Here is a 26,938-nt window from a genome sequence, read left to right on the forward strand (position 1 = left end):
ATCCCTTTGTAACACTTCCCAGTCAGCTTTGGACTTAACTATCTTCAGTAACTTTGTATCATCTGCAAACTCTTCCATGTCACTGTTCACCCCATGTTTCAGATGATTTATTAATATGCTGAACAGTACAGATCCCTAGGGAACCTATACTGTTCAACATATTCAAAAATTTATGGATAATAGGTTCCACAATGGGTATGAGCCAGGATAATAAGGGATGAAACCCCATGTTCCAGGTGTCCCCATTCTGAAAACTGACCATTTATTTCTACCCTTTGTTTCCTGTCTTTTAACCAGTTACTGATCCACGAGAGGACCTTCCCTCTTATCCCATGACTGATTATTTTGATAAGAGTCCTTTGTGAGGGACCTTGTCAAAGGCTTTTGGAAAGTCCAGGTACACTATATCCACTGGACTCCCCTTGTCAACGTGTTTGTTGACCCCCCCCAAAGAATTCTAATAGATTGGTGAGGCATGATTTCCCTTTACAAAAGCCCTGTTGACTCTTTCCCAACATACTGTATTCATCTGTATGTTACTAAAGTTAAGCTTACTGGCCTGTAATTGACAGGATTGCCTCTGTAGCCTTTTTAAAATATTGGTGTCATGTTATATCCTCCAGTGACCCAGTAGAGATGCTGATTTAAATGACAGGTTACATACCACAGTTAGTAGTTCTGCAATTTCATATTTGAATTTCTTTAGAATACTTGAGTGATACCATGTGGTCCTGGGGACTTATTACTGTCTAATTTATCAATTTGTTCCAAACCCTCCTCTACTGATACCTCAATCTGGGACAGCTCCTTAGATCTGTCACCTAAAAAGAATGGCTCAGCTGTGGGAATCTCCCCCACATCCTTTGCTGCAAAGACAGAGCCAAAGAATTCATTTAGCTTCTCCGCAATGGCCTTGGGTCTTCACAGAGAGCCCTTTCGGCGCTTTGTCCAGTGGCCCCACTGACGTTTTTCGGTTTCTGAAGGACTTAAATAAATTTTGCTGTTAGTTTTTGAGTCATTCGCTCGTTGCTCTTCAAATTCAGTTTTGGCCTGACCAATTATATTTTTACATTGACTCGCCAGAGTTCATGCTGCTTTCCATTTTCCTCAGCAGGGCCTGGCTTCCCATTTTAAAACGGCGCCTTTTTTCCCTCTAACCCCCTCTTTCATTCTGGTTTGCCATGGTGGCATTTTTTTGGTCCTCTTTTTTTTTTTTTTTTTTTTTAACTTGGAATATATATGTAGTTTGAGCCTCCATTATGGTTTTATAAAACGTTTCTATGCAGCTTGCAGGCATTTCACTCTTGTGACTGTTCCTTTTCATTTCCATTTAACTAGCTTCCTCCTTTTTCTGTAGCTCCCCTTCTTAAAGTTAAATGTTACTGCGGTGGGCTTCTTTGGAATCCCCCCCACCCACAAGGATGTTGAATTGAATCACATTATGGCCACTATTACCATATCCTGTGATCCACTTAGAACTAAATCAAAAACTGCCTCCCTCCTTGTGGGATCCAGGACTACCAGCTCCAAGACACAGTCATTAATAGTGTCTAGAAATATTATCTCTGCATTCCGTGCTGAGGTGACATGTACCCAGCCAATATGGAGATAGTTGAACTCCCCTATTATTATTATTATTATTGAGTTTTCTATTTTTATAGCCTCTCTATCTCCCTTGGCATTTCACAAGCATCACCACCATGTTGGTCAGGTGATCAGTAGTATATCCATACTGCTATACTCCTATTATTCAAGCCTGGAATTTCTATCCAGATTGATTCTATGGGACAGTTTGATTCATTTAAGAGTTGTTCTATATTTGACTCCACACTTTCTTTCACAGACAGAGCCACTTCCCCCACCAGTGCGATCTACTCTGTCATTCCTATATAGTTCGTACCTTAGTATTACCTTGTCCCACTGATTATCGTCATTCCACCAAGTTTCTGTGATGCCGACTATGTCAATGTCCTCATTTAATACCAAGCACTCGAGCTCCCCCATCTTACTATATAGACTTTTAGCAGTCGTATACAAGCACTTCTAAAATTGGTTAGTATTTAGTTGTCTGCTTCATGTGAGGTAACTGAATGGGACTCTTTCATTTGACTGTTTCTCTTCATTTCCTACCTGCAATTTATCCACTTCTATCCTCTCCCGTTTACTAGGGCAGAGAATCCCAGTGAAAGAATGCTCCCCTAAGGGATGTCTCTGTCCGAACCATGTGCTCCTCCGTATCTGTCGACTTCTCCCAGCCATTAGTTTCAAAACTCCTCTACCACCTTTTAAATTGTATATGCCAGCAATTTGCGTCCATTTTGGTTCAGGTGGAGCCCATTTCTCCTGGATAGGCTCCTCCTTTCCCAAAGGGTTCTCCAGTTCCTAATAACCCTAAACCCCTCCTCTTACCTAGCAGTCTCTCTTCTAGCTTTCCCTATGTCATTGGTACCTACATGTACCATGACCACCGGCTCCTCCCCAGCACTGCACATGAGTGTCTAGATGTTTCGAGAGATTTGCAACCTTCACACCTGGCAAGCAATTCACCATGTGGTTCTCCCAGTTATCACAAACCCAACTAGCTATATTTCTAATGATCAAATCCCCCATTACTGTTACCTGTCTCTTCCTAATAACAGGGACTTCCTCCCCTGGAGGGGTATCGTCAGTGTGAGACGATACCATGACATCACCTGAAGGAGGGTCCCAACTATGAGACTGTTTTCTTCTGTTCCAGTTGGATGTTCTTCCTGAAACTTTCATCCTCCTCAACAGCACAGAAGCGGTCAGCCTGGGGATACAACCACACTGCAGTGTCCCAGAAAGTGCCCCATCTGTGTTCCTCTCTGTCTCCCTCAATTCCTCCCCGTCTCCCTTAGTTCCGCCCCTTCAGCCACTCTGGTCTCAAGAGCCTGTACTCAGTCCCTCAGGGCCCTGAGCTGCTTAAATTGTCACATATTTAAACCGTATATTCAGATATTATCTAACACTAGGGTGAAGGGATTTAGGGGAGGGAAAGGAAAGTAGAGAGACAGAAAATGAGAATGTGGTGAAGCTGCTGAACTTGGGGGGAATATAACATGCTGTCTATGGAATTATGTATCATAGAATCATAGGACTGGAAGGGACATCGAGAGGACATCTAGTCCAGTCCCCTACACTCATGGCAGGACTAAGAATTATCTAGACCATCCCTGATAGGTGTTTGTCCACTCTGCTCTTAAACATCTCCAGTGATGGAGATTCCACAACCTCCCTGGGTAATTTATTCCAGTGCTTAACTACCCTGACAGAAAGTTTTCCTAATCTCCAGCCTAAACCTCCCTTGCTGCAATTTAAGACCATTGCTGCTTGTCCTCTCCTCAGAAGTTAAGAAGAACAATTTACCTCCCTCCTCTTGTAACCAACTTTTATGTACTTGAAAACTGTTATTACGTCCCCTCTCAGTCTTCTCCTCTCAAGACTAAACAAACCTAATTTTTTCAATCTTTCCTTGTAGATCATGTTTTCTAGACCTTTAATCATTTTTGTTACTCTTCTCTGGACTCCAGTTTGTCCACATCTTTCCTGAAATGTGGCGTCCAGAACTGGACACACTATTTCAGATGAGATCCAATCAGTGCGGAGTAGAGTGGAAGAATTACTTCTCATGTCTTGCTTACAACACTCCTGCTAATATATCCTAGAATTATGTTTGCTTTTTTTGCAACAGTGTTATACTTTTCATACATATTTAGGTTGTGATCCACTATGACCCCCAGATCCCATTCTGCAGTACTCCTTCCTACACAGTAATTACCCATTTTGTATGTGTGTAACTGACTGTTCCTTCCTAAATGGAATACTTTGCATTTGTCCTTATTGAATTTCATCCTATTTACTTCAGACCATTTCTCTAGTTTGTCCAGATCATTTTGAATTTTAATCCTGTCCTCCAAAGCACTTGCAACCCCTCCCAGCTTGGTATCATTCACAAACTTTATAAGTGTACTCTCTATCCCATTACCTAACACGCTGATGAAGATATTGAACAGAACCAGACTCAGAACTGATCCCTGCAGGACACCACTCAATATGCCCTTCCAGCTTGACTGTGAACAACTTATAACTACTCTCTGGGAACGTTTTTCCAACCGGTTTTTTGCACCCACCATCTAGGTTGTATTTCCCTAGTTTGTTTATGAGAAGGTCATGCAAGACAGTACCAAAAGCCTTACTAAAGTCAAGATATACCACGTCTACCACTTCCCCCCATCCGCAAGACCTGTTACCCTGTCAAAGAAAGCAATTAGGTTGGTTTGGCACAATTTGTTCTTGACAAATCCATGTTGACTGTTACTTATCACCTTAGTATCTTCTAGGTATTTGCAAATTGATTGTTTGATTATTTGTTCCATTATCTTTCTGGGTAATGAAGTTAAGCTGACTAGTCTGTAATTCCCCCAGGTTGTCCTTATTTCCCTTTTTATAGATTGACGCTATATTTGCCCTTTTCAAGTCCTCTGGAATCTCTCCTAACTTCCATGACTTTTTGAAGATAACTGCTAATGGCTCAGATATCTCCTCAGTAAACTCCTTGAGTATTCTAGGATGTGTTTCATCGGCCCTGGTGACTGGAAGACATCTAAGTTCTCTTGAAGTGTTAGTTCCCTATTTTGGCCTCTACTCCTACATGAATCACTATGTTAGACGACCAATCGCAACTAAACTTTTTGGTGAAAATCAAAACAAAAAAAGATCATTTAGCACTTCTGACATTTCCACATTTTCTGTTACTGACAATAACAGAAAATGTGGAAATGTCAGATGGACGGACGAACAATAACAGTTCTCAAAGAACTCATTGAGTAAGGGGCCTACTCTGACCTTGGTCTTCCTCTTGCTTCTAATGTATTTCTAGAATGTTTTCTTGTTACCCTTTATGTCTCTAGCTAGTTTGATCTCATTTTGTGCCTCGGCCTTTCTAATATGTCCCTACATACTTCTGTTATTTGTTTATATGCATCCTTTGTCATTTGACCTAGTTTCCCTTTTTGTAGGGCTTCTTTTGAGTTTCAGCTGGAGATTTTAACAGTCTGAGCTGAGTCACTAACACTGCATGCTCTCAGAGTCTACCCTTCCAGACTGGTGAGGGCCACAAAAGTTGCAAAAACACCACATCACTAAACAGCAGCCTGTCCTCCATACAGAGCACTATCCCAGACAGACTGACATTTCAAAGGTGTTCAGTTACCAAGGGAATGTGGAGAGAGAGAGAGGCTAGAGGGAAAACAAGGAGAAAGAAATACCCAGAAATCTACAGGTCCCCCCATTCATGATATGCTGGAATAAAATAGTCCCCTGCTGTAGCTAACTTTACATGGCCAGCAGTTTAAATACATCTGAGTGAAGTGCAAGGTCAGTTTCCAAATCAAAGAGTCTCTTCTCCTCTGTTTACCTGACCTCTCTGCTACCTCTGTCACCACTGACCACTCACGTTGATACCACCACCACCCCCTACCCCGTCCTGGGCTCACAGGACTCTGTCGTTTCCTGGCCCTCTCCTCTTTCTGACCATTACCCAAGGAGAATCCTCTTCCTCTTTCCTCCCCCTGGTGCATGTGCCTCAGGGATCTGTCCTTGGTCCCCTTTATTCTCCTCCTCCTTCTCACTCACCCCTTCTCTGCTCCCCTGGTGCATTACCCCTGGGGCCAATGGCCCTCAGATCTACCACTCAATCTCCAGCTCTCCCGAGGCCTCTCCAATAAGAGACATCTGTGGGGAGTTCACCTCCTTATATGAAACGAGGCAAAAACTAAACTTCTCCTCATCTTCCTCCCATGCCTTTGTACCAGGAAAACTGTGATCTACTGGTCTGTAGACCTCTCCCTTGCATCCAGCAGCTAAAACGATCTCCCTTTCCCACTGCTCTGTTCCTCTTCCCACCACCAGCCTTCTTGAGGCCATTCACTGCCTCCCCGTTTCTTTCCACGTACAGTTCAAATTCCTCACCCTCACTTGTCAGGCTCTGTACAGCTGTGCCTGGCCCCATCCCACTCCCTACTCCTGCAGTTTTCCCTGGTACTCTGCCCAACCCTCTCATCTCGCTCCACCCTCTCTCCTCCCATCCTTGTCCCTTCTTTCCCTTTTCATGCTGCTCCCTATGCCTGCAATGCCATCCCTCTTGGTCTGCGCCAGGCACCACTGCACTGCTCCTCAGAACATGCATCTCTTGCTTAGCTCAAGAATGGAGCTCAGTGGTACAATCTACTCCCCAATTTAAAATGCCGGAATCTACACGATCCAACTGCTATCTGACCCCCATCATTCTCATCTGTCTTAACCTTCATCTCCCCATCCCTATACTTCCTTTGCTAACTTCATATCAGTATTTGTCTAATCTATACCGTAGGTTCCCGTGGCAGGGACCATCATTTTTGACCTCTATGCCCTGCCGTGCGGTTAAAGGGCTGCCCAAATGCTTATTAGTAACAAAGAACCGCAGCAACTCTGGCACTAGGTGTCCTTAACTGTGTCGTTCAGGTGGGTACAGTACCTTTCATTTTTGAGTGACAGTCGAGCACTGGATCATGACAGATTGTGCAGGGCCACCACGGTCGTCTGTTGAACTTAGCCCAGACTAGATCTCCAACGTCATACTTCACTGGAGCAGGTTTCTTCTTGGCTCGATTCTTTGGACAGAAATCAGAACATGAGGAATCAAGTAAGTGACAGACACCTTTGAAGAAAGTCTCACATCTCACTGGAACATCATCGGACAATCACCAGTGGTGATTTCTATTTTTAAAAAAAGCTAATATTTCTTGTTCGGACATCTTTCACAGGACACCAACAATTTCCTCCCCCCACTCCTTCCCAATCCACTGTAGCTAGACATCACACCGTTCAGCAGTAAAAGCTTTCAGCTCATAGCCAACACCAATTACTATCCAGTTCAGTCAGATGTCTTAGTTCACAGACAAGGAAGCAGAATATCCTGAGGCAGTTCTGTCTGGAAGGTGGCGATCAGAACAACAGATGCACAATATCTGCCACTGAGTAAAGGAAAAGTGCTGGGCACATACAAGCTAATATTACTCTGCTTCTCAGACAAATGCAGGAAACGGAGTTTGCTGATAAAACACTTTATAGTACACTGAATGCATGTATGGTCATGATATCTTTGCCATTTCTCTGGCAGTTTAGTTTATGCATGCAGAACCACCGCTGCTCCCCCTCCCAAAATCCACGGGAGTGAGAGAGCAGGCAAGCCTGCATTGTCAGTCTGTCGCCTTTATGAAAGGAACCAAACTATAAAATCCGAGTGTGACTGGCGGAGACATGGCTCACTGGGAGGGGCATCAAGACAGGCGCCACACCTGCCTCCAGAAGCCACACCTGAATTTCTGTTACTGGTTAGGAAATTGAATGCCCAAATCCACATGGTATCACAAGTCTACACATAGGCAGGTGGGCAAGCTATTTCAGGGGAGTCAGGGGCCAGCTCCACTAAGGAGAATGAGCCAACCCAGATCCACCTGTGAGTTGTTAATTACCAATGTGGCTAGGCAGCAGTTAAGTAATTAAGGAACACACAGGCCTTATAAAGGTTATAAGAGCTGAGGCGGGGGACACCAGAACACAAAGAGGCAGGTCTTGAGGAAAGGGGCTTCTCAGGGGAGCTGGTTAGAACACGCACCAGAAAAGGGGACCTAGGAAAGGGGCTCCTGGAGGGAGCAGGTTCCAAAAGTGCTACAAGGGGCAAAGCCCTAGGGAGGCCTGGTCGCAGCAAAAGGACCTTACCAGGCAGCAGCAAAACGTCCAGATTGCTGGGGAACTACACACAGCTCCAGAGAAGAGCTGCAGCAGTTTGATCTCTGCGGGGCCCTCAGTCCAGAGAAAGAACCCTTCCCTAGGTGATGGCAGGAGCCTGACTCCAGAAGAGGGCCCCGGGTCAAGAGGGCCTTACTGGTGAACAGCCTGGATGAAGGAGATGGAGGGACTCAGGTGGGGAAAACAGACTAATATTATTTCGCCCCCGGCCCCAGTTAGACCACTGGGATGGTGACTTGCTTGCCTGTCTGTTCAGCCTTTCATCAAATGAAATAGCAAAAGACCTGCAGGTAGCCCTGTGGTATCTTGTGCCCTTCTGGAACGTTGAGTTCAGCAAAACTCCAACTCCTGAAAACCAGGAAATAGAGTTATAGTAAAAGCCCGTGCAACCTTAACTCTGCCCCCCCTGGAGCTGGCAACAGCCACTGGGAATTACCTGCATGCTCTCCAGCTGCACTCAGTCTGTTAGGGATAGCTGTACTGAATGGTGGAGGAATATGTTGGAGTAGCTTGGAAGAGCTGTGACTGTGATATGAGGAGATCTGGGTCTGAATCAAAGGAGGAACATATCTATCTTGAGGTTCCAGTCTGCATCATGTCAATCAAGTTGTGTAAATTGTGTCAGCAGTGGGCACTGGGGCACTCTTGCCATGGGTACCGTCAGTAGTGAGGTGGGAGCAGTCCAGATTTAATGATGGGTAGGGGAAAGTGTAGGTTTAGCTGGGCTGCTGTGTGCAAGAGTGAAGGGGCCATAAAAGGTGCAAAAACAGTTGTTAAATGTGACAAGTGTGCTATTCGGGGGGGGAGGGGAAGCAGATGCAGTGTTTGAGCACAGGGCAAGTGAAGGAAGCGCCTGTTCATTACCGACACAAGGCAGAGTGGGAGTGCAGGTGTGATGGATCTGTTGGGGTATCGCTCCAAGAGGGGCATAGTTAAGGTTGTGTGGACATTTACCTGAAGTCTGTATGTCCTGGTTTTCAGAAGTCTGAGTTCTGGTGAACTCGATGTTCTAGAAGGGCACAAGCTCACACCAGGCAGCCTTAACTCTGTCAGTGTTTTGGCCATTTAATTTCTTAGGTTTTGTTAAAGAAATGTCTGTTGGCAGGAGTTAGTAGTCATTGAGACAGTTTCAGTTCTCACCTAGATTTGCAGCTGATAGGCTCCTGTGGCTAGGTAATAAGTAACTGGCTTTCACACAGTGCTTTTCATAAGCAGATTTCAAAGAACTTTCCCCTTTAAATGAGAAACTGAGTCACAGAAGTGACATGACTTACCCAAGGTCGCCCACCAGGCTGTGACAGAGCTAGGAATAGTCCCAGTTCAGTGGTCTTTCCACTGGGCCATACAGCTGCTGTGTGGTTACATAGTGCTCCTTCGCCCCACCCCAGTACATGTTGTTAGTGTGCAATGGGGACAATGGTGGGTCAGAGCCAGCGAGAGAAACCTCACCCCTGATCTCGGTCCCCAAACCTTGCCAGTTTTATCACACGGATGTTGGACTAACATTAAGCACATGAGAAGACTGGGGTCTCTCTCCACCCCTCCCACCATTCTCCTGAACATGGATCGTCCCACCCTGCCAACGTCTCCAGCTCCCCCTTCCCACCCCATCCCACGGTGCCACTCGCTGCACTGCAGAGGCCAATCACATGTCAGAAGCTGCTCCTTGCGGTCTCTTGCCCTGTGCTGCTACATACATGTATCACAGGCTGCAGCTCACTAGAGGGCCGCCTGCCAGCCAGAGCTCCACACTGAGCCCAGCCCCTCATTCCCACTCCCCATCCCGAGTTGCTCAGCTAAACTTCCGCCATGCCCCAGACCCATCCCGTCCACCCCTCCCGCAAGTCACCCCACACACAAAGGGGGGATATCTTAACTATTCACTTTTTGGATTTCAGATGTTTAAATCTGTTACCCAGACCCTTTCAGGGGGGTAGACCTCCCTGAGATCCCACATGCACATGAAGGTGAGAATTCAGGACTGACATCCCCCACTCCTAGCCCCCCAACTTCCTTGGCTAGCCCTGATTCTCCAACCCCTCGTTTTCCCCCAATCCCCCCCTTGCCTAAGCTCCCCTACCACCCATTCCCATGTATACCCCTCTCCATATTACCCCCATCTCCCACTGCACACCTAAACCCTCACCCCCAAATCACCCCTCCTCTCCCAGTGAGCATTCACACATGGAAATGATTTTCAAAAATAGTTTCAGAGCCTTCTGAATATTTGGCTGTGCTCAGATTAAATTTCTCCTAAATTAATAAATCAAACTTGACAGGGGCAGATTTTTCCCACATGTGTACAGTTCGTTCTCAGATTTCCTCCCAGGATGGGTTCAGAGTTGCAGACTCGGAGAGGTGTGAAGTGGCCCATTCACCTTCCTGAGACGTTTTCAGCTGAAGGAAAGCACCTGATGGAGATGACTACAGCCTGAAACAATAGCTATGAGACCTGTGGATTGTTCCACGCATGTCAGTGGGTGTGCCCATCTCTTCTCCCCCCTCCCCCTGGGTGCAGGAGAGTTTCTGACATGAGTCAAGCATACCTGTTCTCAGCTCCTCAACCCAGTCTCAGCAGTATGTTCTTGGTGCATGCTCTGAGCATGCCTGTTCTCAGCTCCCCAGAGGGGCAGAGCTTCCTCAACTCACATAGGGGCAGGGAGAGGGCTCAGATACCCCGGAAAAACAAGACATCTCCAGAACCTGGCTCACATGAAGGGGTCAGACTCCAGTGGATGGGCAGGAGCCCCCCAGAGCCTAGTGCATACAAGGGGGCAGAGACCAGGGCTCAGGCTCCACTTCGGGGGGGCAGGGACTCCCAAATCCTAACTCATATAGGGAGAAAAAGCAAGGCCTCTCCCTCCCACTCCCGCGAACCTGGCTCACATGAGGGGAGTCTCATCCCCAGGGCACAGCACATACGTGGGAGGGGTATGTGGGACTGACAGGCACCCCTGCTCTTACTTTCCCTCTGACTCCCTGTCCTTCAGCTTCATGACCCTCTTCCCTTCCTGCCACTGCACCTAGTCCCCATCAGCTGATCTCCCGACACCTCTCCCCCATTCCCAACTACTCTTCCACCTCTAATCACCCTCCCCCCAAACAGCGATTTCATGTGTGGCTTATTTTCTTTTCAAAACACCTTCAGCATCTTCTGTGCCCTGGTCTATACTACAAACTTGTGTCGCCCGCGGCGTGGAAACATCCACCATCCTGAGCAACACAGTAACACTGACCCACCCAACGCTCGGTGTTGATGGGAGGGCTTCTCCGGTTAACCCAGCTACTGCCTCTCAAGGAGATGGAGCACGACGCCTATGGGAGAGCTTCTCCTGTCGGCACAGGTCGCATCTTCAGTCGGCACTACAGCTGCGCCCCTACAGTGCTGTAAGCGTAGACACGCCCTGAATAACCTGCTGTACTTAGAGTACGTTGACGGAAAAACCCCTCCGTCAGCACAGGAAGCGCGGACACCATGGCGCTGCAGCCGCTGTACCACAGACATCCCCAGAGGGCTGGTCTGGGCATGGAACACGCATCCGATGGGAAGGTTTCTCCTGTTGGCAGAGGTAATCCACCTCCCTGAGAGGAGGCAGCTAGATTGACGGAAGAGTTATTCTGTCACCCCGCACCGTCTACATCGGGGCTAGGTCTGCTTAACAGAGCTATGCAGAGGTAAGTTTTCAGTGTAGACCAGCCCCTAGACTCTCTGGAATTCTGACCAATATGTGCCAATGACACTGTGGCTAACTGAATTCATCTTTTTGAAGGAAGTGTATGTTTCTGGCAAATCTAATCTTCCCTCTGCTCTCTTACTGTGAAGTAGTAATGGTATTAAATGGTGTTAGAGTTAGGCCTGGTCTACACTAAAAAATTAGGTTGACCAACTATGTTGCTCAGGGGATGTGAAACATCCACACCTCATAGCAATGTAGTTAAAATGACCTAACCCCCAGGCTAGACAGTGCTAAAATGCTTCTGTCAATCAACCTACCTCCCACCTCCTGGGGAGGTGAATTAATATGCTGTTGGGAGAACCCCTCCCATTGTCATAAGTAGCGGTTACACCAGCATTTCTCAAACTGGCGTCTGCAAACCCCTGGGGGTCCCCAGGCCCCGCTGATCAACTCTCCCCCATCCTCCCTCAACTCCTCCCCCTCTCTCTATCTCCCGGAGGCTACTGAAGCCAAACCAGGAGATTTTACAAAAAGAAAAGGAGTACTTGTGGCACCTTAGAGACTAACCAATTTATTTGAGCATGAGCTTTCGTGAGCTACAGCTCACTTCATCAGATGTTTACCGTGGAAACTGCAGCAGACTTTATATACACACAGAAATCATGAAACAATACCTCCTCCCACCCCACTGTCCTGCTGGTAATAGCTTATCTAAAGTGATCAACAGGTGGGCCATTTCCAGCACAAATCCAGGTTTTCTCACCCTCCACCCCCCCACACAAATTCACTCTCCTGCTGGTGCTAGCCCATCCAAAGTGACAACTCTTTACATAATCAAGTCGGGCTATTTCCTGCATAGATCAAGGTTTTCTCACATCCCCCCCACCCCCATACACACACAAACTCAGTCTCCTGCTGGTAATAGCTCATCTAAACTGACCATTCTCCAGGTTTAAATCCAAGTTAAACCAGAACATCTGGGGGGGGGGGGTAGGAAAAAACAAGAGGAAACAGGCTACCTTGCATAATGACTTAGCCACTCCCAGTCTCTATTTAAGCCTAAATTAATAGTATCCAATTTGCAAATGAATTCCAATTCAGCAGTTTCTCGCTGGAGTCTGGATTTGAAGTTTTTTTGTTTTAAGATAGCGACCTTCATGTCTGTGATTGCGTGACCAGAGAGATTGAAGTGTTCTCCGACTGGTTTATGAATGTTATAATTCTTGACATCTGATTTGTGTCCATTTATTCTTTTACGTAGAGACTGTCCAGTTTGACCAATGTACATGGCAGAGGGGCATTGCTGGCACATGATGGCATAGATCACATTGGTGGATGTGCAGGTGAACGAGCCTCTGATAGTGTGGCTGATGTTATTAGGCCCTGTGATGGTGTCCCCTGAATAGATATGTGGGCACAATTGGCAACGGGCTTTGTTGCAAGGATAAGTTCCTGGGTTAGTGGTTCTGTTGTGTGGTATGTGGTTGTTGGTGAGTATTTGCTTCAGGTTGCCACACTATCAGAGGCTCGTTCACCTGCACATCCACCAATGTGATCTATGCCATCATGTGCCAGCAATGCCCCTCTGCCATGTACATTGGTCAAACTGGACAGTCTCTACGTAAAAGAATAAATGGACACAAATCAGATGTCAAGAATTATAACATTCATAAACCAGTCGGAGAACACTTCAATCTCTCTGGTCACGCAATCACAGACATGAAGGTCGCTATCTTAAAACAAAAAAACTTCAAATCCAGACTCCAGCGAGAAACTGCTGAATTGGAATTCATTTGCAAATTGGATACTATTAATTTAGGCTTAAATAGAGACTGGGAGTGGCTAAGTCATTATGCAAGGTAGCCTGTTTCCTCTTGTTTTTTCCTACCCCCCCCCCCCAGATGTTCTGGTTTAACTTGGATTTAAACCTGGAGAATGGTCAGTTTAGATGAGCTATTACCAGCAGGAGACTGAGTTTGTGTGTGTATGGGGGTGGGGGGGATGTGAGAAAACCTTGATCTATGCAGGAAATAGCCCGACTTGATTATGTAAAGAGTTGTCACTTTGGATGGGCTAGCACCAGCAGGAGAGTGAATTTGTGTGGGGGGGTGGAGGGTGAGAAAACCTGGATTTGTGCTGGAAATGGCCCACCTGTTGATCACTTTAGATAAGCTATTACCAGCAGGACAGTGGGGTGGGAGGAGGTATTGTTTCATGATTTCTGTGTGTATATAAAGTCTGCTGCAGTTTCCACGGTAAACATCTGATGAAGTGAGCTGTAGCTCACGAAAGCTCATGCTCAAATAAATTGGTTAGTCTCTAAGGTGCCACAAGTACTCCTTTTCTTTTTGCGAATACAGACTAACACGGCTGTTCCTCTGAAACAGGAGATTTTAGGCACTAAAAGTCCGTCAGCACAGCGGGGCTAAGGCAGGCTCCCTGCCTGCCCTGGCCCTGCGCCACTCCCGGAAGCGACCAGCACACCCCAGTGGTCCCAGGGGGGAGGGAGGGAGGGGTCTCCAGGAACTGCGGCCAGTGGGAGCTGCGGCGGAACCTGCAGGCAGGGGCAGTGCACGGAGCCTCCCTGACCCCACCCACCTAGGAGCCACTGCCAGAGAGACATGCCGGTCACTTTTGGGAGCCACCCAACGTAAGCGTCGCCCAGCCAGAGCCCACACCCCCTCCTGTACCCCAAACCCCTGCCCCAGCCCAGAGCCCACACCCCGCACCCAAACTCCCTCCCAGTGCTACAGTGGTGCAGCTGCAAGGCAGCAGCAGCTGTCGCTGTAGCAGTTTAAGTGTAGACATGCTCCAGGTAAAGGTGGGTACAACAGGCTTTCACATAATACAGGTGTTACCATTAGCCCCAATGTGCTAGCTATCTGCCCCTGCCTACAGGCCTCACCAGTGACCTGCCTCATGTCACTTCAGCAGTCCAACAGCTCTAAAACATTCCAGATGCGATACACTGTACATGAACCTCTAGGGCTGCAACAGCAAAACACACAGAGTGGCTTCCAAGAGCATTGCCCTGGGGTTCCAGGCAGAACACAGATGCATAGAGTCCTACGCTAAGCCTCTCCCTTCACACTTTTAAGTCCTGCAACTAAATTGTTAATTTAACAGTAAGATGACAACTGTTTGGGCTGGAATATATGGACCCAGTTCCGACTATTTATAGGTCAAGATTTTACTGACCAAAATGTTAGTTTTCTCTCTCTCCCTCCCTCCCTCTCTCTAACTGAAGAAAATGCATTATACTTTTGGAAATAATTGTCCAGGTTTCATTTGCATTGTTAAAGAACAGAATTCAAAGCAGAAAGGCGTTTTGCAGCTAACAGCAGAGAGGTTAACAGAGCGAGTTTGCCTGGGGTAAGCCCACTGAGGCTTTCATCTTGCAGGCTTCTCTGAGTAGTTACTGTAACAGCTGAGGAAGCTATAGAAGGAAGGTGATATGGAAGGGGGGGGGTTCAGCTGTTGTTACCTGCACAGGATGTGCCATGTTTGTCTTTCTTCCACAGGACAGAAGTGACTTTGTCTACAAAGTACAAGCTGGTCTCCATATTGGAAGAAACGGTTCAAGGTCTGGAGAAACAAGTATCGACCCTGCGTTACATAAGAGAAACTGAAGATTTCCTGGACACACGTCAGGATATGCTTCTACGAGCACAACATACTGAAGATTCAGAGCAGGCTGCGCAGCAGGGACACAAGGAAGATGAAGAAATTTGGCAACGTTACCTCCAGAAGAAAGGGGAGCATCCATGTACCAGCAATGCAGATACAGGTAAGCAACCATTTTCATGTTCTATCCACAGGTACTAATGCGGAGAATGGACTAGATGATACATCTGAGGGAAGGGAGCAGGAGACTCCACCAACTGGAAGGCATGAGATGCACTGTCTTAGGAAAGGGAGTTCCACGACCACTGCTCCCAAGAGAAGGAGGCGGGTGGTGGTGGTTGGGGACTCCCTCCTCAGGGGGACTGAGTTATCTATCTCCCACCCCAACCGGGAAAACCGAGAAGTCTGCTGCTTGCCAGGATTCACGATGTGACGGAGAGACTGCCAAGACTCATCAAGCCCTCGGATCGCTACCCCTTCCTGCTTCTCCATGTGGGCACCAATGATACTGCCAAGAATGACCTTGAGCAGATCACTGCAGACTACATGGCTCTGGGAAGAAGGATAAAGGAGTTTGAGGCGCAAGTGGTGTTCTCGTCCATCCTCCCTGTGGACGGAAAAGGCCCGGGTAGAGACCGTTGAATTGTGGAAGTCAACGAATGACTACACAGGTGGTGTCAAAGAGAAGGCTTTGGATTCTCTGACCATGGGATGGTGTTCCAAGAAGGAGGAGTGCTAGGCAGAGACGGGCTCCACCTAATGAAGAGAGGGAAGAGCATCTTCGCAAGCAGGCTGGCTAACCTAGTGAGGAGGGCTTTAAACTAGGTTCACTGGGGGAAGGAGACCAAAGCCCTGAGGTAAGTGGGGAAGTGGGATACTGGGAGGAGGCACAAGCAGGAGAGCGCAAGAGGGGAGGGCTCCTGCCTCATATTGAGAAAGCCGGTCGATCAGCGAGTTATCTCAAGTGCCTATACACAAAGGCAAGAAGCCTGGGAAACAAGCAGGGAGAACTGGAAGTCCTGCCACAGTCAAGGAATTATGATGTGATTGGAATAACAGAGACTTGGTGGGATAACTCACATGACTGGAGTACTGTCATGGATGGATATAAACTGTTCAGGAAGGACAGGAAGGGCAGAAAAGGCGGGGGAGTTGCACTGTATGTAAGAGAGCAGTAAGACTGCTCAGAGCTCCGGTATGAAACTGGAGAAGAACCTGAGTCTCTGGATTAAGTTTAAAAGTGTGAGCAACAATGGTGATGTCGTGGTGGGAGTCTGCTATAGACCACCGGACCAGGGGGATGAGGTGGACGAGGCTTTCTTCCAGCAACTAATGGAAGTGAATAGATTGCAGGCCCTGGTTCTCATGGGAAACTTCAATCACCCGGTTATCTGCTGGGAGAGAAATACAGCAGTGCACAGACAATCCAGCAAGTTTTTGGAAAGTGTAGGGGACAACTTCCTGGTGCAAGTGCTGGAGGAACCAACTAGGGACAGAGCTCTTCTTGACCTGCTGCTCACAAACCGGGAAGAATCATAGAATATCAGGGTTGGAAGGGACCTCAGGAGGTCATCTAGTCCAACGCCCTGCTCAAAAGCAGGACCCATACCCAATTAAATCATCCCAGCCAGGGCTTTATCAAGCCTGACCTTAAAAACTTCTAAGGAAGGAGATTCCACCACCTCCCTAGGTAACGCATTCCAGTGTTTCACCACCCTCCTAGGGAAAAAGTTTTTCCTAATATCCAACCTAAACCTCCCCCACTGCAACTTGAGACCATTACTCCTTGTTCTGTCATCTGCTACCACTGAGAACAGTCTAGAGCCATCCTCTTTGGAACCCCCTTCCAGGTAGTTGAAAGCAGCTATCAAATCCCCCCTCATCCTTCTCTTCCGCAGACTAAACAATCCTAGTTCCCTCAGCCTCTCCTCATAAGTCATGTGTTCCAGACCCCTAATCATTTTTGTTGCCCTTCGCTGGACTCTCTCCAATTTATCCACATCCTTCTTGTAGTGTGGGGCCCAAAACTGGACACAGTACTCCAGATGAGGTCTCACCAATGTCGAATAGAGGGGGACGATCACGTCCCTCGATCTGCTGGCAATGCCCCTACTTATACATCCCAAAATGCCATTGGCCTTCTTGGCAACAAGGGCACATTGCTGGCTCATATCCAGCTTCTCGTCCACTGTCACCCCTAGGGCCTTTTCCGCAGAACTGCTGCCTAGCCATTCGGTCCCTAGTCTGTAGCTGTGCGTTGGGTTCTTCCGTCCTAAGTGCAGGACCCTGCACTTATCCTTATTGAACCTCATCAGATTTCTTTTGGCCCAATCCTCTAATTTGTCCAGGTCTCTCTGTATCCTATCCCTGCCCTCCAGCGTATCTACCACTCCTCCCAGTTTAGTATCATCCGCAAATTTGCTGAGAGTGCAATCCACACCATCCTCCAGATCATTTATGAAGATATTGAACAAAACCGGCCCCAGGACCGACCCTTGGGGCACTCCACTTGACACCGGCTGCCAACTAGACATGGAGCCATTGATCACTACCCGTTGAGCCCGACAATCTAGCCAACTTTCTACCACCTTATGGCGCATTCATCCAGCCCATACTTCCTTAACTTGCTGACAAGAATACTATGGGAGACCGTGTCAAAAGCTTTGCTAAAGTCAAGATACAATACATCCACTGCTTTCCCTTCATCCACAGAACCAGTAATCTCATCATAGAAGGCGATTAGATTAGTCAGGCATGACCTTCCCTTGGTGAATCCATGCTGACTCTTCCTGATCACTTTCCTCTCATGTAAGTGCTTCAGGATTGATTCTTTGAGGACCTGCTCCATGATTTTTCCAGGGACTGAGGTGAGGCTGACTGGCCTGTAGTTCCCAGGATCCTCCTTCTTCCCTTTTTTAAAGATTGGCACTACATTAGCCTTTTTCCAGTCATCCGGGACTTCCCCCGTTCGCCACGAGTTTTCAAAGATAATGGCCAATGGCTCTGCAATCACAGCCGCCAGTTCCTTTAGCACTCTCGGATGCAACTCGTCCGGCCCCATGGACTTGTGCACGTCCAGTTTTTCTAACTAGTCCCTAACCACCTCTTTCTCCACAGAGGGCTGGCCATCTATTCCCCATGTTGTGATGTCCCGCACAGCAGTCTGGGAGCTGACCTTGTTCGTGAAGACAGAGGCAAAGAAAGCATTGAGTACATTAGCTTTTTCCACATCCTCCGTCACTAGGTTGCCTCCCTCATTCAGTAAGGGGCCCACACTTTCCTTGGCTTTCTTCTTGTTGCCAACATACCTGAAGAAACCCTTCTTGTTACTCTTAACATCTCTCGCTAGCTGCAGCTCCAGGTGCGATTTGGCCCTCCTAATTTCATTCCTACATGTCCGAGCAATATTTTTATACTCTTCCCTGGTCATATGTCCAACCTTCCACTTCTTGTAAGCTTCTTTTTTATGCTTAAGATCTGCTAGGATTTCACCGTTAAGCCAACCTGGTCGCCTGCCATATTTACTATTCTTTCGACACATCGGGATGGTTTGTCCCTGTAACCTCAACAGGGATTCCTTGAAATACAGCCAACTCTCCTGGACGCCTTTCCCCTTCATGTTAGTCCATGTTAGGAACTCATGTTAGGAAGAATTTGTAGGGGAAGTTAAAGTGGATGGGAACCTGGGAGGCAGTGACTATGAGATGGTCGAGTTCAGGATCCTGACACAAGGAAGAAAGGAGAGCAGCAGAATATGGACCCTGGACTTCAGAAAAGCAGACTTTGACTCCCTCAGGAAACTGATGGGCAGGATCCCCTGCGAGAATAACATGAGTGGGAAAGGAGTCCAGGAGAGCTGGGTGTATTTAAAGAATCCTTATTGAGGTTGCAGGAACAAACCATCCCGATGCGTAGAAAGAATAGTAAATATGGCAGGCGACCAGCTTCACTTAAGAGTGAAATCCTTGCTGATCTTAAACACAAAAAAGAAGCTTACAAGAAGTGGAAGATTGGACAAATGCCCAGGGAGGAGTATAAAAATATTGCTCAGGCATGCAGGAGTGAAATCAGGAAGGCCAAATCACACTTGGGAGTTGCAACTAGCAAGAGATGTTAAGAGTAACAAGAAGGGTTTCTTCAGGTATGTTGGCAACAAGAAGAAAGTCAAGGAAAGTGTGGGCCCCTTACTGAATGAGGGAGGCAATCTAGTGACAGAGGATGTGGAAAAAGCTAATGTACTAAATGCTTTTTTTGCCTCTGTCTTCACGAACAAGGTCAGCTCCCAGACTGCTGCACTGGGCAGCACAGCATGGGGAGGAGGTGACCAGCCCTCTGTGGAGAAAGAAGTGGTTCGGGGCTATTTAGAAAAGCTGGACATGCACAAGTCCATGCGGTCGGATGCACTGCATCCGAGAGCGCTAAAGGAGTTGGCGGATGTGATTGCAGAGCCATTGGCCATTATCTTTGAAAACTCATGGCGATCGGGGGAAGTCCCGGACGACTGGAAAAGGCTAATGTAGTGCCCATCTCTAAAAAAGGGAAGGAGGAGGATCCGGGGAACTACAAGCCAGTCAGCCTCACCTCAGTCCCTGGAAAAATCATGGAGCAGGTCCTCAAGGAATCAATTCTGAAGCACTTAGAGGAGAGGAAAATGATCAGGAACAGTCAGTATGGATTCACCAAGGGCAAGTCATGCCTGACTAACCTAACTGCCTTCTATGATGAGATAACTGGCTCTGTGGATGAGGGGAAAGCAGTGGATGTGTTATTCCTTGACTTTAGGAAAGCTTTTGATACAGTCTCCCACAGTATTCTTGCCAGCAAGTTAAAGAAGTATGGGCTGGAAGAATGGACTATAAGGTGGATAGAAAGCTGGCTAGATTGTTGGGCTCAACGGGTAGTGATCAATGGCTCCATGTCTAGTTGGCAGCCAGTATCAAGAGGAGTGCCCCAAGGGTCGGTCCTGGGGTTGGTTTTGTTCAATATCTTCATTAATGATCTGGTGGACTGCACCCTCAGCAAATTTGCAGATGACACTAAACTGGGAGGAGAGGTAGATACGCTAGAGGGTAGGGATAGGATACAGAGGGACCTAGACATATTAGAGGATTGGGCCAAAAGAAATCTGATGAGGTTCAACAAGGACAAGTGCAGAGTCCTGCACTTAGGATGGAAGAATCCCATGCACCGCTACAGACTAGGAACCGAATGGCTAGGCAGCAGTTCTGCAGAAAAGGACCTAGGGGTGACAGTGGACGAGAAGCTGGATATGAGTCAACAGTGTGCCCTTGTTGCCAAGAAGACTAACAGCATTTTGGGCTGTATAAGTAGGGACATTGCCAGCAGATCGAGGGATGTGATTGTTCCTCCCCTCTATTCGACAATGATGAGGCCTCATCTGAAGTACTGTGTCCAGTTTTGGGCCCCACACTACAAGGAGGATGTGGAAAAATTGGAAAACGTTCAGCGGAGGGCAACAAAAATGATTAGGGGACTGGAACACATGACTTATGAGGAGAGGCTGAGGGAACTGGGATTGTTGAGTCTGCGGAAGAGAAGAATGAGGGGGGATTTGATAGCTGCTTTCAACTACCTGAAAGGGGGTTCCAAAGAGGATGGAGCTAGACTGTTCTCAGTGGTAGCAGATGACAGAACAAGGAGTAATGGTTTCAAGTTGCCGTGGGGGAGGTTTAGGTTGGATATTAGGAAAAACTTTTTCACTAGGAGGGTGGTGAAGCACTGGAATGCGTTACCTAGGGAGGTGGTAGAATCTCCTTCCTTTGAGGTTTTTAAGGTCAGGCATGACAAAGCCCTGGCTGGGATGATTTAGTTGGGGATTGGTCCTGCTTTGAGCAGGGGGATGGACTAGATGACCTCCTGAGGTCTCTTCCAACCATGATATTCTATGATTCTATATTACAGCTGTAGGGAAAGTTCCACCAGTAATTACATTACAGACCACATTGCTCAGAATCTTATAACTCAGCCACCCAGATACCACAATAACGAGCAAAGTTTAAGAGCTCAGATAACTCATCCAGAGAGGTGGCACAGCCTAGTCGATAGAACACTGGACTGGGAGACAGGAGATCTGCCACTGGCCTGTTGTGTGATCTCGGGCAAATCCTTTTCCCTCGCAGGGCAGTCACTTCCCCTCCTGCCTTGTATTTGTCTGGTCTGTTGTACTGTGAGTTCTTTGGAGCAGGGCTGGCCTCTCACTGTGTATGTGCAGCACCCACCAGGATGGGGTCCCACCCTTGTGGGCCTGTAGGGGCTACCATAATATAAATGAATGTTTGTACAGATACAAAAACACATGCATCTGCCTGTTCACATTACAACCTTATTTTAGGTACTTCAGGTTGTTTAAATAATAATGAAATTCTATTAGTGATTAGTTTCAGAGTAGCAGCTGTGCTAGTGTGTATCCGCAAAAGAACAGGAGTACTTGTGGCACCTGAGAGACTAATTTGTTAGTCTCTCAGGTGCCACAAGTACTCCTATTCTTTTTATAAGTGATTAGTCTCAGATGAGCAAACTTTCGTTATGGCTAAGTGAGATTTCTCTCTCAAGAGCGCAGATATGTATGCAGTATTTACAAAACCATTTTAAATGCAGACAGGACGTGTATAATCCATCCACACACACACACACACACACACTGCTCACAGCTCTGGTCTGAGCAGGGCGAACTGCACCAGCGTAGCTACAACAAGGCACCTACGCCAGGGCAAAAATCCCTCCTAGAGACGGGCCCTTAGTACAACCCCTCAAAGGCACGTTCTAGTGTGACCGAACTTCTCTAGTGAAAACACCCTTAAAGAAATTATCCAGGTTTTAGGCAGCTACAAAATAGCTAACTCTGTTTCATTACACTCTAGAAGCCTTTCAGCAACCTTCAGTCCACTCCACAATTATTTTAATTCTTCACCAATTTACGTTCTTATTTTTTCAGCACCAGGAGTCCGATGTTGGTCTTATAATTAAGCATCATCAAGGCTCCATCAATGCTCTCATGAAGGGAAATTGAGCTAATGCAAACTGGTACAGTGCCTTCATGACAAACATCAGAGCCAGCTGTCCCAAAACCGGCTGCCTCTAGGCACTGCCTCTTTCCTGCCAATTCCCACAAAACCAAAACAAAGAAGAAGCAATAAGACTCCTCTATATTTTCAAAAAACATATTTCCTGTTAGACAATGTCCAGAGTACTAATGACAAAGAATTAATGTTGCTGATTAAATAGCAGTGATTAGGCACTTACAGAAACAGAGATGGCTCTTCTGTTAAATTGTGCCATATAAAGCCATACTTATGGTCCCCAAAAGTACAGGATTTTTCTGGGTCAGATTGCCATAATTTTTATTCCTAGTACAATATAATTACAACATACAGTTTTAGGTTAAAATTGATAGAATATATTAGTGCCTGGAACTGCAAGACTTAAGAGAGGGCTAATTATTTTTTTAAATGCCAGTTAAATTGATTTTTTTAAGGGACATAGGGGAGCCCAAAACACAACTTCTAGATGTAATTCCCATTCCTGGTAATCTAGCAATGAAGCCCATTCTATCACCTATTAGCATGGGAGAGGACATGGAATTTTAAATAATAAAGCTGGTTACCTGCCCCATACAAGGTAGATCGTACATTTTATCTCTGCCAGTGATGGACAGAAGTCACGCAGTGATTGGAAACAGAGTACATGGGGAGGGAAATGATATTACCTAGCTCTCTTTGAAAAACATCACAATGAACATTGTGTATTAAGTCTGACATCCTCTTTCAAGTTGGGTTAGCACTGCCTGCTGTATATTCAATCATTTGGAACATATTAAATTGATTTGTGTTGAGACTGGGCATAAATCCTGGATTATATATAAAATTACAAGTAATTTTTTCACACTATTTTTGAATGAAGCAAGAATGACTTTTTGGTGGTTTTAAGTGGTCTACATCTGTCAAAGCACGGACCCAAAACTAAACTGTGGAGAGAGGGTCACTGTCCCGGAAGCACAGCCTTGCATGACAAGTGTATGCTTCCACCCTGAATAAATGCAATCCCTGCACATTAGTGTTTTGGGAGACGAAAGAGCTGTTGTAATTCATTGAGTATCACTGTGGGACATCACAATAAAGTTTTGAGGAGGCTCTTACAGACACTATAGCAATAATGTTATATAAACGTGTCTGAACTAGGTAACTCCCCAGACCTGCAGTTCTCATAAATCGGGTGTGAAATAAATAGTGAGCAAAGAAACGTCATACATCTAAAGGATTTTATCAGAATGACACAAACACAGGAAAACCCCGTGAGTCTTGCTAATCTTCCTTTTAAAACGGACAATTTATTAAGCAGTGGTAACTTCTGTGCATGTCCCGTAACCACCCTTCATAGCATTGCTGTTCATCTCTATTAGTCCTGCTGGAAGGAGGATAAACCACAAATCCATACAAACTAATGCACATGCTGACGGCTATCGGGTGCGTCATTTCTGCAGCCATTACCCTCTCACTCTGACAACTGCAGCGCGCTCAGATCATTAACACAGCATGGCAAGATCAGATATCCCTAGTATTTTATTGGCTTTTTTCAGACTATTACAGGCAGTGACTCTCTTGCTAAAGAAGCAACAGTGAAAGACTGCAAGCCAAGTAGCAGCTGAACGTAAGGCAACAGGCCAAGCTGTTCCAAAACTAGGCACTATAGTTAGCCTCCTAAATCCTCATCTAGGTGCTTGAACAAGTCACCTGTTTTCCCAAAGCGTTGAGCACCAAGCGACTCCAGTTAAAGTGATGGACACTTCTGAAAGGTCAGGAGACCTCTCCAGGTGCTGAACTCTAAGCACCATTTTAGAACATCTTGGCCAGGAAGTCTCTATGCTTTCATTCTGGTGCAATGAAGAAATTATTTTATGGTTACAATGCTCTAAAATAGTTTATCTATACATTAACATTTATGACTACAGGAGTGAAACACACACTTATGTTGTGCTCCAGATCACTGGTACCATTCTGCCTGCCTAAATTTCCCAGTGGCAGGGTAGATTTGATTTAACTCACTAGTCAGGAAGACTTGATTTAATCATGGTTTTCTACATAAACGTGCATTCTTGTTGTTTGTTATAACCTTAATACCTATTCTTCACCACTCCGAGAGAGAGGTAGGTGTCATTTTTAGCAGGTACACACTATACATTTTTAAACAGTGATTTATTTTGAAAACTTTTCAGATTAGTTTTACCGCTATATCAGAAAATGAATGATTGTTTGGTTATTTCATTTACCAAAGGTAATCAAAGCAGATATTTATGAAGTCATTGGGAGGTGAACTATCGCCAATTCAACAAGAAACAACTATGTTATGGAGTCTGGGTTTTTTTCTTCAACAGCCAACATATAATATTTTAACAAAACAAGCATATGTCCCTTGCTTCTCAGATTCATCTCCAGACCTATTCCACCCCCAACAATCTTCTATTCACTAAACTTTTTGAAACTCTGCACTTTTAGAGAGAGGTAAGGGATTGACTCTATGTACACAAATTTGCAGAGGGACAACAGAGTTGAGGTCTGTTATTTCTCACCCCTATATATTATTTATTTAAAAACATTTTTGCTGTTAACAAGCATGTTACTTCTGGGAAGACAAATCCACAGTCTGAGAACTGCAAAACTAAGCATCTCTGATGGTAGCTTCTAGACTGAACACTGAGTCCCATTATGTAGATAGAAAGATTAACCTAAATAATCTATACAGAAGCGCCTGGAATCCCATAAGATTGGGTCCCTAATCCATGAACGATTGGAACTCATTTACAAAACTTTTCTTAAACATTACATGAATCTATTGTCTCATTCTATAGAATTAGAATTTATAATCCCTATTCCATGATGAGATATTTTTGAGATATAATGCATTTTAATTAAAACTATCTTTAGATAGGTTTTTCCTCAAAAAGCATTTTATCAAAAAAATCCAATTTAAATAAAAAAATCTGACTAAAAAAATCATTGATTTTTATCCACCCTGCCCCGTGGCATCTTCACTTCCTGGACAAGCTTTGCTGATTCCATGACATTTGCTGCTTCCCACATGAGAGGTAATTCCAAAATAGTGGAAAGTCAAGTGATCCCTGTATGGGTTGTTTGCAACTCTGAAGAGCGTCTTGATGCTTGTAAAAGGTGCTACACATAAACAGGATCTGAAAAAAAATTCTATTCATGCAGGGCAGGTATGAATCTTTCCTACACAGGCACCACCAACTTCTGCAGATTTTAAGCTTTCAGTTTAAAAAAAAGTAAGATTCTCACCCTCAAGTTGGTGCCGATAACTATCCAAACATGAACTGAGGGCTTGTCTTCAATACTGGGGTAAGTCGAACTAAGTTACGCTACTCCAGCTATAACAATGAGGAGTCTCTAAGATGCCACAAGGACTAACACATTTATTTGGGCATAAGCTTTCGTGGGCTAGAACCCACTTCATCAGATGCATGGAGTGGAAAATACATGAAAGGATGGGAGTTGCCTTACCAAGTGTCTAATCAGACAATTCACTTAACAGCAGGATACCAAGGGAGGAAAAATAACTCTAGCTATGTAAATAACATAGCTGAAGTCAACGTAGCTTAGGCTGACCTACCCTGGTGTGTTCACTGCACTGCGTCGACAGAAGATGCTGCCCAGTTGACTTACTTTACGATTTTCGGAGAGCTGGAGTCCCAGGGTCAACCAGAGAGCACTCTGCCATCAATTTAGCGGGTCTTCATTAGACCCGCTAAATAGATCCCTGCTGCATCGAATGCAGCAGCATGGATCTCTCCTTAGTGAAGACTAGCCCTGAGTGTAAACTGATGCAAAAGCACCTTCCTAAGTCTGCAAATAGTCAGCTTCAATGTCTGTTCCACGGCAGTGGAGAAAAGTTAACAAGACTGATTAGCTTTACAGTGGCTACTTAAAACCAGCCAGGTAGCAGGGAAATTGTCAAGCATCAGGCAGGCTACTGGTGTCCAGGAAAATTACAGGCAGTGACAAACCCAGGAGTTATTCACTGAGAAACTGGACTTAGATAATAAACACAAGGCACTCAGGATCAGGACAGGACAGATCAGCAGAAAGCTCCACCACTGCCTTGCTGCAGCCAGGATGTTCTGGGGCCCGAGTGGAGACAAAGAATGCTCCTTCCTTCCAGCAGACAGAGGGGTTGGAAGCCTTGAAAGCCAGCACCCACCCAATGGCAATACGGTTACAAAACGTAAGGTTACACCCTGAATGAGATGCAGAGAGAACAGCCACAAAGGCATCCAAGCATCAAATTACAGGGATTGTGGCTTCTTATTTGGCTGCTACCCCTCATGTTGGGTATTTACGCCTCTGGCTATTAGTTGTTTGATTAATTTTTCAATTTGTGTGAAGGTGTTGATGGGATGAAGGAATGTGTTAGTGTGTGGGTGCATGTGGGGAAGAGACACCGGCGGGTTAAACTGAAAAGAGAAGCAGGGTATTGAGAAATTTGGGGGAGGAAAGAGTAAGTGGAACAGACAAATGGTAATGGGCGGAGGAGGAAAATAAAATGATGCTGGGATCAAAAATAGAGAGTCTAAAGGCAGAGAAAAAGGAAACCACAGACATGGAGACTAATGCAGGAAAAGATACAGCTCTGATCTACTGTAGGAATGAAAATAAAACATGGAATGAAGACAGGATGGAAAAGGTAAAAAGCAAAGGACAGGAATTATTTTGGGGAAATCCTATGGCCTATGTTCTGCAGGGGATAAGATGATCACCGTGATCCCTTCTGGCCTTAGATGCTATAAAAGCTAC

The 26,938-nt window shown here is 46.0% G+C and overlaps 1 protein-coding gene across 11 annotated transcripts in view; it reads right to left on the bottom strand.

Annotated features, from left to right (window-relative positions):
- Positions 1–26,938, bottom strand: part of NSD1 (nuclear receptor binding SET domain protein 1) — a 137,641-nt gene that overhangs the window by 93,882 nt on the left and 16,821 nt on the right. For all 11 annotated transcript variants that reach the window (XM_073355106.1, XM_073355114.1, XM_073355112.1 and 8 more), the window contains exon 3: positions 6,536–6,671. In XM_073355106.1, coding sequence (XP_073211207.1) covers positions 6,536–6,671 — 136 coding nt within the window. The remainder of the gene's footprint in view (positions 1–6,535; positions 6,672–26,938) is intronic.

The sequence above is a fragment of the Lepidochelys kempii genome, chromosome 8, assembly GCF_965140265.1.
Source record: "Lepidochelys kempii isolate rLepKem1 chromosome 8, rLepKem1.hap2, whole genome shotgun sequence".
Classification (NCBI taxonomy): domain Eukaryota; kingdom Metazoa; phylum Chordata; order Testudines; family Cheloniidae; genus Lepidochelys; species Lepidochelys kempii.